This window comes from Melanostigma gelatinosum (genome assembly GCF_949748355.1).
Source record: "Melanostigma gelatinosum genome assembly, chromosome: 12".
NCBI classification, from domain to species: Eukaryota; Metazoa; Chordata; class Actinopteri; order Perciformes; family Zoarcidae; genus Melanostigma; species Melanostigma gelatinosum.
Genome location: NC_136645.1, coordinates 3852471 through 3866527, shown reverse-complemented (window position 1 = coordinate 3866527; position 14057 = coordinate 3852471). Strand labels below are relative to the sequence as shown.

The window sequence follows — 14057 nt, the reverse complement described above, 5'->3', positions numbered from 1 at the left end:
CAGTAGTTTTTAGCTGCTTTATGAAATAGGTTGTATTCCCGTCTCCACTTGCATCAGGCTCACAGGTCTTTGAGTGAGCAATCGCTCAGTGGTTTGGGAGCTCGGTGCTGGCCAGCGATGTCATTCATCATCTTCCCGGCGCTCTTTATCATCGCATCTCTCCCAGATGTGCGTTTCGGAGTAGCGGCATGGAAAACATCACATTCATTTGAGTGCCAGTCAAATGCACATCTTCCATTACCTTGGTGGAGTGTGCGTGTGCATTTGTGCGCCACTCTGTATGAATTAGCTGTAACCGTTGTTTACATCTCTATCATATACAGTTAGTTACTTGTGTAATTTACACAGGTCTGACATGAAGCTTTATTGGATGAATAGTATGTTTTCTCCAAGGGCATGATTCAAATTTACAATGAAGCAAAAGCCATGTACTGTACACACTCTCAATCCATCATGAACACATTAACATACACAAGGTGGATAAATCACTGTGTGGGAGCAGCACATTTGTATCCTGTATTTGAGACTCATGTTTGCATGAAGTAGAGATAATTATAATTCACGCTGGCAGTTCACGATACAGTTGACAAGTCAGTCCTTGGCCTGATATGCCTGATTTGGCCTCATTGGTCCCATCAGTATAGAAGAAAAGAACTCCACTTGGTCTGCATTTCATTGGTCTGACACCAAAGACCACGGTTCCCTTTCTATCGCCGACCAACAGTCAACGCTAATTCCTTAAAACCACGGAGGATACCTCTTATCTCATCCGCACTTTAACATAGTTGTTTTGGTGCTTCCACTTCACCAGCACTTAAAGCAATGGTTCAATATTTTGGGAAATGATATGCTATGCTAAGCTAACTGGCAATAGCCTCATATTTACCATTTCCCATCCAACAAAACTGCTGTCGGTTACATTTGGAACATATTTCTCACAGGTTACGCATTTGACATATCAAAAATAAGTTTGAGTTTGAAGTCTGCATAATCCTGCGGTTTCGGGGGATGGATGGGTCAAACACAGGACTTTCACCCAGCAGACTGCTGGTTCGTGTCTTGTGAAAAACTAAAATAAGTTATTATAGTTCCCAAAATGTCAAATTTAAAAATAGAGGGATCAGACACATTTTGAGTCATAGTTGTTGTGATCCCATCGCAAGATGGTCTCTAGTTGTGTCTTTTATTGTAATTATAATCATCACATATCTTCGCATATAGACTAATGCCTCAGGTGTATCACCAGTGCAAGCAACAAGGTGACAATATACTGCATAAAATGTTTCAATGCCTAACTTGAATCAGCAGGTCAAGGAACAGGTTAAATTGTTGAAAGGAGCACTGGCTGCACAGGCCCTGTCGACTTTAATCTATAGACTTCGAAACACAAGGGCGTTCTTGCCTGGGGAGCTAGAATTTCAGTTCGCAAAGGGTTCAGATAAGATGTAGCTTGGAGACAGAGCTAACCAAAGCTTGAAAGTAATCTGTAAAATTTGTGAAGACGGTGTGTCAGGTGTGCCACCTCCTATTACCCTCAAGCTCCGTGCCCTGCCAAGGACAAAGAAACTGGCTTCCCGGACTTCCATGAAGATCAAGGGAATGGCAGCAATCCAACCTTCCACATGGATTTAGATCTCATAAAGTGCGGCCATTAGAAGTTAATCATATCACGTTGCAGTTTCAACCTAAATGTCCCAGTAATTAAGAATAAATAAGAGTTCTTCAAGTACATGCAAATGGTCTCATGTACATTTATCAAACTGGCAAATGACACCAGATCAGTTATTGATAAGGAGGATGTCTGTTTAATGTGCAATGGGCATCTTTATTGCACTTAAAATGACATACTGTACGTAAGTTGTTTCATTCATACGCCATGGTGGTTGAAGAGACATATTTGTACTGTGGACTGATGTCTCATACGTGTCTAAAACAGCATGCCACATCTGCACAGCAGCGGTTAAATGCATGTGGAAGGAGCAACATAGCTAATGTTAAAAGTAGTCCTTTGGCTCTTATTCTGCTAATTGCTCTATTAGCACTGACTAATGAATTACTGATTATTGTTGACTGACTACAGAATGTACAACTGAGAAAAACAAAGCTGATCTTTAACGTTTAAATGTTGCTTTTAAGCCTTTTGGGAACTTGCATGCAAATGAATTGTTTTGTTTTTTGTATTTTTCTTTTGTCATTTTTCTTTTGTGCCTACGCGCACATTGATTTCTGTCTGCAGGCAATTAATTACCCAAATATCTGAACACAGAGCAACAAGCACAGGGTTAATTAAGTGTGTCATACACAGCAAGTTAATTCACTCTTTGTCAAATGTCTGTTGCATGTCTCTGCCACAATTAAAACCAGATATGTTTGTTTTTTGTAATTTAACTTCGTAAGAGATTTCATATATTCATTTATATATATATATATATATATCTGTTGCAGTTAAGCACATGTACATGTAGATAAACATCCCATATAACGGGCAGCTCATGACAAGGACAGCTGAGCGATCCTGTTCGTGTCCTGTTATACAGAATGAGCTCTTCTGATTAGCACCGCGGGGCCCTTTTTGTTGGAAGTATTTGATGAAGCAGGGAACTGAGGAGCAGCTCCAATCTTTTCTTTTTTTTACCACCTTATCGTGTATTCCACAGGTTACGTATCCCACTGAGTTTGTCTGTCATTGCCGCATAATTGAAACGGCTCGGTCTCCGTCATGAACGAGACTGTCCTGAGCCTTCTCTGCTGACACTGCAGTGTGTTTGTGCATCGCTGTATATGTGAGTGTGTTTATAAAGCTGTTGTTGATGGCAGCATCTCTGCACAAATCATAAAAAGCATCTCCTGGTTCCTTTCCGGATGATCTGTCAGAGTTTTTAAAAAACCCCTGAGTGCCAGAGGCATACAGTTGGATGTGAGACCCGATCTCAGAGATTAAAACATCCATTACAGTACACAGACATATATACATTAATAAACGTCATTACGTGCTCCCCTTTGCACCACAAATGTCTAGATTCAGCTCGAGGTCGCTGTCAAAGTAATGACTTTTGCACCGTTGTATCTGTTTGTGTGTGTGTGTGTGTGTGTGTGTGTGTGTGTGTGTGTGTGTGTGTGTGTGTGTGTGTGTGTGTGTATGGAGCCAGAGAGCAGAGTGTCTTTGCCTGCAGCGATGTGAGAAAACATTACATTTATATTGATGACCTCTATAAACAGTCAGTATTGCTGTATGACACATGCACACGCTTTCTGCTGTTGAGCAGTAGAAGCCGAGATCTATTTTTAAACTGAAATTAGTTTCAACACAACACAGTGTCTGCATTAACAGATGGGAGGCACTTTTCCCTCTTTTAGCTGGTAGGCAGAGATTTGTATGAACCTATAACGGCTAGATAAGTTACACACAATACTTTTTCTGGTTAACTATCAAACAAAGCATTGATAAATCAGTGAACTTCAGTTCGGATTAACAGGGGTGATTATTCTTCCAGCTATTTGTTCTTAAACATGAATAAATTAACATACAAGCATCAACCGATCCTTCTCTGTTTGAAGAATTATAGCCCGCAATCTTAGTCGTATATGCATAATGTCACAGTTTTTTTTTATTTTCTGTTGATCACAGACAGAAAAAAATAGCAACTTTTGTCTGGAAGCGTCTGTATCAATTTGCAGCTTGGAGCACGGTGTCAGAACAGCAGAGCGAGAGAGCGGAGATCAGAGAAAATTCAGCAATTTAGAATCCAGACACATTCAACAGGCTGGTGTTGGATTACACGTTTCACTCCTTCAGATACTGTGTATTTGTATTTTTTTTTAACGAACAATATCAACCAATGCACTGTGCAAGGGATTCCAAAAAAGTTGGAAGTGCAAAGCTAAAATGGAAAAGTACAAATGAATCACAACACAGATTGGGATTCCTCATGACGAGTACATTGGCCTTTTATGTGTAAAGTTGATCTCAGCTTCAAACTGTGACACGTGATTTACCTTTAAACCACTTGTCAGCTCTGAAGCGCCAACTATTAGTCCACCCAACGCTATTCTGACCAAGATACCCAATAATAAATAACTCGCATGATTCAGACAGCCAATGTTTCTTAATATTCAGAGCCAGTCAGCGTCAGTCCCTTATGTATTTAGAAAATATGATTAGCACTGGCAGAAGGATTATGTGAGATGTAGAGACACCTCCATGAGTTCAACCTATATCATTATAAAGCTGCCTTCAGCAACTATCTGTGTCGTTCCCCAAAGATAATTTGTCAATTGAAAAATCCATGTAGCCACACTCTTTCAGAGTCAAACTAAAGTCAGCTTTGCCAGCACAACATGGATTCCACCTTGAAAGAAGATGAGCACTGTTTGAACACTTGCGATCCACCGCTCTTCCGAATGAACCTGCCTTCTAATCATCGACATTCCTGCCTCAGTGCAGCTGGTAGTCTATCTACGGCATAAATTCAAGTTAGGAGAGAAAGTGTGTCGTGGTTTTATCGGTACAAATCGGCCTTCAAACGTCTGAATGGTCACATAACCGAGGAAGCACCTGTCACGCTAATGAGGCTGGTGTCCTGCAGAGGGTCCCTAAAAAGGGATTGCGTCAGTGACAACCTTGTTCGTCAGACATCAAACTAAGGACTTTGTGCACAAGGTGTCTCTCCCACCTTAAGTTACAGACGATTCTTTCGAGACGATGCCGAGATAATGCTGCGGAGAGAAAGCTGTCACAGCCAGATAGATGCAAACCACCGATAGGGTTGTGTCGTCGATAAGAAATCAAACCAGCGCCATACATCCTTACATCTTTAAGGCTTTTACAGTTTAAAAGCTGAAACACTTTCTTGTGTTGCCCCGTGTTCAGCAGATCTTTTCTGCTGTGTAACTGAGTGAGTCTGCCTTGTCAACCGTATTGTGAAGTGCAGAACAAAGAAGTGTTTGGTTGTTATTGCATATTTGTCTCTCCGGCGAACATGAAGAGAGTTAAGAGGCAGAAGCTGGGACTCGCATAGTGCCACGGTAGTGCTGATATAGATATCCTGTCACCACGGCTACCGGAAGGAAAGAGGGAACGAGAGGGGACAAGGGAAGGATCATTGTGGATGAGAGAGGGATTCAAAGGGGATGGAAAGCAATACAAAGAACAATATACAGCAGTGTTATAGAAAGAGTGCCTTTCTGAGCAAAATGAAGCATTCATCTTGTCAGAAATCACCAAAGTGACTCATTCACTGTACGCTGAAAAAATGCAAGACTCGCCAATGTATTGTTTGAGAGTACAGAAGAATGTGAGCCAACAAAACTTTGATTTTATCTGCCAAATGATCGTTGCAGGCAATAGTCACTCGAGTAATGTCAAAAGGGTAACTGTCCTTCAACATATTGGCTGGTTTTGTCATACTTAATTCTCCATCTCTGAACATATCTCCATTTAATCCGGATGTTTCTTTATGCCCCTGTACAAAGTGCAGAGGACTTAATTACATCGATTTCCTGACCGACGTTCGCGCTGTGATGAATCCAGGCTTTGAAAGGACTTATTAATGATTCATGTCTTGGCATTTCTGCCTGATTTGATTTCACTCACAGAAGAGATGACAGAGAGATGCGTTGATTTGTAAATTATGTATATACGTTGCCATGAAGGCTGTTATCACAAAGTCCATTCCAGTAGCATTGAAGACAGGGCAACGGTTCCCAAACGTTTTGGGCTTGTGTTCCCTTAAAACGAAGCAATGTCACGAAGCAGTGCATGCTTTCAAGCACCAGTGGTTACAGTGTAACATCATAAATAGATCTCCAGTGCATTTACCAGGTAGCTATCACCTTTGTTTTGGGCCAAGCTGCCACTTGTTCAGCCATCATTGGCATGTCTGGAGTGCCACGTTGCCACCATTGCTCTGTCACAGATTTGTGACAGAACCTGAAGCCTTAATGCTGCAAACTACCAGGAACCTCCCGCTCCACTCCACATGGTACAATTTACCTCAATCCCTGAAAAAGCAAGAGCGATGTAGAGGAAGGTGGAAAAGAGGCAGAAATAGATGTAACCGGACTCCATTTAATCCCTGAGCTCCCAGAATCAAGGCAGTAGGCATTCCCCTCCCTGAAGCTGTCCGTGTGTGAGAAGGAGTGAGGTGGGAGTTTAGAAGTGTAAGGAATCTCACTATACCCCGATGTTTGATCCTGAGTGGGAACACGTTGTACAGCATGATGTAATATATCCAAAGTGCTCCTCAAAACATGTGAACTGCAACAAAAGTGTATTGTTCTTGTTTGTTCCCGCAGTACTGCAAACGATCCGCCCCGTCCCTCCAGGGGAACGTTTGTGGGTCCAGCTTTGCACACTGCAACATCTCCACCACGCCACCCAACGGCTCCAGGGCAGCAGCGAAACATCAGAGGTATGACTTTTAAATTGCACACACCCGGTCACAGGCCTAACGTCGCATTAGAGATGCAGCTTCCCCCTCCGTTCACTGCAGGACACGGCAAATGCAAATAATACCGACTTCAGTGTCCTTTCCTGGAATCAGCAGGGACGCAGTGAAGAGAGAAATTAAATTATCCACATTACAGCGCAGCCAAAGTTAATTGCTGATTCACGGAAGAACGATAGCCATTGTAATTACAGCTATAAACATGCTAATAAGCATATCTATAACACTCATGAACAATGAGGAGATGGGACAGAGATAGAGCGGGAAGCACATGTGCAGGCATGTAAATCCCTGTCAGCTTTCCTCTCACACTGCTCAGTGGTGTGTTGGCACTGGCATGTTCATCAGCAAGCAACACACTCCCAACACACACTCCCGACAGAGCTGGAATTCACATATTTTATGCGTGTGAGAAAGAGGTAAAAGACAGCTTGATTTTGGATTCAACATGAAACCTTTTCTTCCAATCGTTGCATGGGGGAAATGAGTAAAATGCACACATGATGCTTTCTTGACCTCTCGCATCAGCTGAGGCAGAGACTTGGACACTCTTGTCCGGATAGCAGAGTGGTCCCAACACACCAAAATAGCCAGAAAGAAACTGACCGGAGCTAATTCTGTGTTTCATGAATATCTCGTTTAAATGCTTTTCTACAAAACTCTGCCAACTATTAAGTGCCTGACTGTAAGCAGGGCTTTCAGTTGTGATGGCTCAGAAGCCCATTTTTAGAGGCAAATCTCTGCTTCAAAGCAGCAGAGTTAAATAGGAATGAGGGCCTGGAGAGGACAGTTACCACTTCAAATCATGACTTCAAGTGAAAATGTACCAAAATCTCTTTTATAAGATTATATGAAAGAGGGCATGTGGATAACACCATGCTTTCTAATTATTGTCATATCTGAGAGCAACAAATCGCCCTTTTTCTTAAAAGATGTGTAACTAACCAGAGGTCATTTTAATAACCTCATTCCAGTAACCTTTTTGGTAACTCTGGTACTACACTCACATTTTCGTGTCGTTTTAACTGCTGATCAGAGGTCCTCATGGCTCCAAAACGAAAAAACTAGCAAAAAACCCTATGTTTGTGAGTTAATACACAAATACATAAGCAGTAACAGTCAATCTACGCCGTCTGCATCAAATCAAAAACCTCCTCAGATACTGTGTTGAACAACAACTCCTGAATCTTTATCGAATTATTTTTTCTTTCGTAGAAGTGGTTCCTTGTCTCACAGCCCGGATCAGAGAAGCCGGGTAGCCCATTGGTCAGCTCCACGCAGGACCCCGCCCGTACCCAGGGGAAAGCTGAATCCGATCGGAGGAACCAAGTTTTCAGGCCACGCCTACCAACACCTTGAGGAAGTGGACTCATCTGAGAGGGAGGCTGAGGCACAAAGAGGGTGAGGAGATTGTACTGAAGGCCTCGTTGCAGTTATTTAATTCACATTATTGACACAGAAATCTTTAGTCATAGACAAACAAGCAAACACGGACTTTCACCCAGGACACTGCTGTTCGTGTCAGGTGTGAAACCATGTCAACGCTGACTTATTTTACCAAAGTTTTGTTTACATGACTTCCAAATTCCAGAACGCGTAACCTAGCATGACCACAGTTACGTTTGCTGTTGGTTACTTTCCAAAGTGCCACCAAATTGCCTAATTCGCCAATATGGACGCACCGGTGCTGGTTTCCTGTGAACACAGAAGTTTATTTTGAAAAGACACTGTGCATGTAACTTGCAGAAACTGACTCACCGTCCCTGAAATGTCCAAAACCGGCGCTAGATTGGTGCCTAGAGACCAAGCGTCGGCATTTGACAAGTTGGGAGAAGAAGTGTTGAGCTTAAAGATTTGGAGTATTTTAAGGTTTTCATCCTCACTCTCTTTCTATCTCCACTTTGCTGCTTTGCTGTATCCTCCATGTGCTGAGTCATTTCAATGAAAGCCACTGCCTGAAAAATACAGCCTTGCCATGGACAAAGCTTTGGATTTCATTTCAAGAGTGGATATTTCAAAGCCAATTCTGTGATATTTTATTCCCCAAAAAGACGTCATTTCTTTTTTCATTTTACCTCCTTTAGCCTCATCAATCCCTTTGTTTTCCAATCTGCTGAGCAAAGATAAAAACAAGCTCACGTGATGTTGTGGTGTGCAGTCCAGTGGCATTCAAAAGAAAAGCTTTCGCCTGATGCCCGTGCTTTTAAGGACACGGTGCAGGCTGCACATCCACATTCTTCACTCTCTCTTTCCCTCTCTGACGTCTTGTCAAGCCTGAGCTAAATCCTGAATCTCCGCTTTTTGATGCGACGGCTTAGCAGGTAGACGACAATTAAATCCTGGCATTTAAATATAACACAGTACACTTCTCAGGCAGCACAGCATGTGCATACGGTGTAGCGGCTAGGGGAAATGCAAATGATCAGCGCGAATGATGAGCAAGAAACGTACGAGTGTGAAGGGAGCTGTGCTTTGACCCATTTTGGGCGGGTCATGAGTCAGTGCTTTACCCACCTGGACTGGCAAGCCTTACTTCAGGCGTTCAGGTCCCAGCGGTCCCTCCTCAGGATAAAGCTCCACATGACCTACATGCATACGAATAGAAAGAGAGAGCAGACAGACATGGCTGGGGAAAGAAACACACTCCAACATACAGTGAGCATACATGCACCTAATGCAATCACCGAAGTTTTATTTTATTTTAGATCATTATTGACACTTGAGCTGCTTAAGTGTGCATTTCCTCAACACAAGTGTTGACCCAGTGCCGCTCAGGTGACCCTCTGGTAAGCCCAAGCAGCCTTTGGTCATAGAAAGTCCATCCACACAACCCGAATCTCACGGAAAGACGTATAAATAGCATGTCATTCGCAACATTTCCGCACGTAATTATTATGCATTTTAGGCTTTTCACGTCTGCCCGGATGTCCTTGTGTGGAACTGTCTTTTCAGCATTGGGACCCAGCAGAGTGCTGTGAACCTACTTTTTTCACCAAGTGTGTGTAGCCTAATATGGGTAAGATGACATCTGGACTACAGTCGGCTATGTAAGGTATGAGGGTGCCAAGATCTCCGTGGCGCATACGCATCCTTTATGCACTGCTCCCACGCTTGGTGTCGCCAGTTTAATTGATCAGAGTGGAAGCGTAGCGTTGCAGCAGCCGCTCCACAAACAGTCCACATGTGTTACACCCTCCATGTAGCCTGGGCATCAGTGCCCTCTGCTCAGCTGAGGTTACCTTTGGTTTGGCCCAAACGATCCCCTGGTCAGATGTCCCTCAGGTGTCGTCTGGTTGGCCCAATTGTCCCCTGACGACTACAAGTGTCCTTTGCCGCCCAAAAGCTGCTCTGTTTTGACTCCTTCTTTACATTTCTGCCCCTTCACCCAGAGCATCTGTGCACACCACTGCGCAGAATGAAAACTCCCCCTTCCAAAAAAAAAAACTGAAAAAAACCCAGCAGATGGACGGACAGACGACAGGCTCCCTCTCCCGTGGTATGGTTGTCTGAGTTGCCATGGAGACATTTGACCATGAATGCATAGAGACCGAGGGAGAGGTGCAGAAAGAGAAATAGAGAGACAACCGCTTTGAATCCATTCTATTCCATGCCTGTTAGAGAAGCCTTGTGTTATCTCAACAAAATGGCTAACAGGGAGACAGAATGTCCTGTGTCGTTACTTCTATTTTAAGATAAATCCAAAATGGCTGATGGAGATACTGCACAGTTTTATTTTTCTGTCCACCTTTTGCAGTATTTTATGCAGAAACATGCCGTTTCTGTATCATACACACAACCTACAGTCAGAAAGTCACAGCGTGTAGGCGTGCGCATCTACATGTATGTGTAAAATCTGGAACATTTCCCAGTTTTAAAAGGTCGCTGCATCACATTACATAAAGATTTTACTTTGACTTCAGCAGCAAACAGATGCGATATATTAAGAAATGATCTGTTGGGGACTGGATTAATGAAAATGACTGTTAACACTTGTGCACATCATGAGCTCCTGTGAAAGATAAAAGCCCAGTCACTTATCTCACCTCACTTGCACACTATCTCTCTGTAAAACCCCTCTAGCTGTTCCGTCGTCGCTCCAGGGTCTATATTTGAACTCCGCTTCATAGATTTTTGCAATCTGATTGTGTTACAACACATCAAAAGAGAGATTTGTCTGTGAATGTTATCTTGGGAATTAGCACCCCAGCATCATCCTCTCTTATCGCTCACGGGATCCTCTCTGTGGGCCTCGCTAAATCTCCACTGGGGTTTTAAAGGACAGCGTGATTTGCTTTTGAGTTTGAAAAGGCACCTTCTCCTCCCACCGCTATTTTTGCGAGCCTTGATGGAGAGCGTGGCGTGTGTGTGTGATGTGGTATTACAAGGGAGAGGGACTCCGGGTTTGATTTTTGACTTGGCAGAAAAGGCTCGCCTTTGCAGAGGATTATGAATTATTCCACAAAGATAATGAGGCTCTGCTCTGGAACGCCGCTGGATTTAGACACAACGATAGCACTGAAGGCCATGGTCAGTCTTAGAAAAAGGCAGAAAGAGATTATGGCTGGGCTCAGGGAAGTTAGGTCAATACCCAGATACGGGGCAAAGACTTGGTGTAATGTTGCAGAGAACACGCCATCAGCGGCAGAGAAGTGTTTTGTTGGCATCTCCAAGAATTAGCAACAAGTGTATTTATATTCAGTGATGCTATTGGGCCAGCAGTACCCACCACTGGTGCAAATGTCAGACAGGACAGCGACTGAGACACAGGAAGAGACGAGGGGAAGCAAACAAGAATAGCGCTTTAAGAAGCATTCAGTGCAAGTGCAACGTACATTTAGCGTGTGAATGCACATCCACCTGCAGCATTACGGGCAGAGCAACTGACGTAGTTTAAAGAGCCAGATAGTCCACACAGGGCGGGTGGGAGGAGAGGTGGATGGGCCAAACAAACACATGCTTACTCCCAAAAATAACAATTAACGTTGACCAAGCTCATTATTTGACGCATTGGTGTGAGAATGTGTTCATCCGGTTAATTCAGCACATCTAAAAGGCACTGAACGTATCGCATTTCCACATCAACACAATTTTCAAAACCTCATTTGAAGAATAAAGTCGGTGTTGGAAACGGGGATATGAGGATAGGAGCATCCCGGTTTCTTGCACTGAATTTCTGCTTGAGAAACCAAATTCATTTTCCATGTATACCACAGCCCGGATGTATACCAGTTACGCTTGTATTGGACAATTCTGCTCCTCAGTGGCAGCGTGCAGTGCCAAAGCAGGAAGCAGTGCACCCTTTAGGTTCTGCTCTATTCCCACTGTCAGGAAAAACTGTGTGTTTCACTTATGGTCGTGTTAAGGAGGGGATTGGGATTACAGCTGCATGTAAACACTTGTAAACTCTGATTTCTCCCCGTTACCCCGTTTCTTGTGTCATGTAAGTAGTCATTGATGGTGAACAAGCAAGACATCAAACGTGCACCGTTTAATTCACGAGGTTGAGCATAAGGACGGCTAACAAACAAGCTGAGACAAACGGGGACAGACAGAATAAATAGGCAGGATGCACCAATGAGGACAGGTTGATAACACGATGAACATGCTGCACAGACAGGTAGGGCGCAGCACAAGATGTCAGGTTAAGAACACTTAACACGCCAACACGCTCTTTGAGAGAAAACAGCAGAGGAGGACGATGCAGGTAAAGGTGTGGCTGAAGGCCGAGATTAAAAACCTTAAAAATATAGAAAAGAGATACGAATCAGTGCGGTTATACAATCTCTGAGCAGAAGGGACTCAAAAGGGATTTTCAAACAAAGCAAATGGTCTTGACCAAGACTGGAGCTACTAAAAGAGAAAAGGAAAGAAAAACAATAGAAACTACCACTCGTGATGGCTGATTATCTCATTTGTCCTTTGCCAAAGCTGAACTCTTTAAACTTTAAAACAACCAATTTTCAACACACTTTGAGTCTTTACATAAAAAGTGAACTCACTGGTACCTCTTCGCTTATATAAGGAGCAGAGGCTTTTAGATTTCTTTCCTTTTTCTGTGTGTGCGCGGACTCGGATACAACGAGATGTCATGGCTCATCGTCTTCCCTCTCAGCACACTCTGTTAGCCTGTGAGATGGCAAAGGGCGGAGAGCTGTCCCTCTGTATTCTGCCGGGGTTTCAGCGTGGGAGTTTGAAAAGGCGATCCAGTTGAAATCGCACTCAAAGCCTCAATGACTTCTCCAGGTGAAGTCAGGAAGTGTTTTTCTCCGAAATAACCTTTGCTCCTTTCTCTTCTTTTTTCCTCTGTGTACCTTCATTCCCCGTTTCCCATCTTCTCCAGTTGCGAAATGCATGTGGCGAACCAATGTGACGACCCCAGACGAGATGCCTTCCTACATATGCAAACTCTTGTGTCCGTGGATACATCGTCGCCATCGCCGTGGAGCGGCCGCATGGAGGAGCGTTCGGGCCTGTCCGAGCACAGCGATCCGAATCCCAACACCCGCAGCCTGCGCAGGCCCGGACGCCGTCACACCCAGTCCCCGCCTCCTCCGTTTCGCTCCTGCTCCATCCCCATCATCCCCTCCGTCCAGTGTCACAACGAGGTGTCTTGTATGCAAACCAGCGTCACACCGGCGACAACAACGATGTCAGTCACCTGCGGAGCCGTGCCCTGCAAGGAAGCGAGGAGCGAGAAGGCGGCGCACGTCACGTTGTGGTCCTCCTGCTCGTCCGCCATTGGTCAGCAGCAGGACGAGGTGGCGCTGCTGCTGGAGGAGGCGCAGGAGCAGCTCAGGGCGTTGGCCTTGGCTCACAGGAAGCAGGAAGAAGGCGGCATCGGCGGCAGCGGGTCGACGGCTGCGCCGGTGGAGGCCAGAGAAACTGTTTGCTTCCTGAACCTTAACGGAGGAAGTGCCGGGGCGCTGAGCTGTAACGGACCCACGCAGACCCAGTTACTCAGCCCCAGCCTATCACACAGAGACCTGGGCCAGAGCAGCCAGTGAAAGGACACGATTTAGGACATTCACTTTCGGTGTGACGGTGTTTGACAGACAGTGTCCTGCATTTGTGAGACACGAATGGAAATGCCGAATTTAAAAAAAAATAAAAAAAGTTATATCATGGAAATTCTGACAATGTGCTGATGATATCCTGTATGGACACAAACACTTCTGTGTGGCTGCCTTTACGCCAACTGAAAAAGAAAAAGAGAGAAAAAAATATTTACATGCATTTATTTACGAGAGAAACACTTCTACTTAGGCAAAAAGAAACCAAATAGTCTGTCAACTCCATGGTGTTTTTAATTGTAAAAAGAACATAAATATATATATAAATATATATGGATATAAATGTATGGAATTCAAAAAGTGACCAAGTACAAAGTTGAAGAACACGGGAATGATGTAACTATTTTTCTTTTGTTTTTTTGTTTTTCTTCTACCTGTTTTGCTCTGTCACATGTCTGGTTCGGCTCAATTCTAAGGAAAGAACGTCATTAACCGTTAGCCGTGAGTCGGATTCTGTGAGCGTGCACAGAGGAGCCTCCACACCAATTCCCCCCCCCCCCCCGTCCCCGTCCCCCCCGTCCCCCTCTCTGGCCTCCTGAAA

General features: G+C 44.1%; 1 protein-coding gene across 1 annotated transcript in view; it reads left to right on the top strand.

Moving 5' to 3' along the window:
- nrg3a (neuregulin 3a) overlaps window positions 1-13450 on the top strand; it is a gene marked incomplete at both ends in the record, with an annotated part of 261760 nt that extends 248310 nt beyond the window's left edge. The window contains 3 exons of the mRNA XM_079279940.1: window positions 6295-6410; window positions 7662-7847; window positions 12787-13450. Of these exons, the coding sequence (XP_079136066.1) occupies window positions 6295-6410; window positions 7662-7847; window positions 12787-13450 (966 nt within the window). The remainder of the gene's footprint in view (window positions 1-6294; window positions 6411-7661; window positions 7848-12786) is intronic.
- Window positions 13451-14057: the final 607 nt, after the last annotated feature.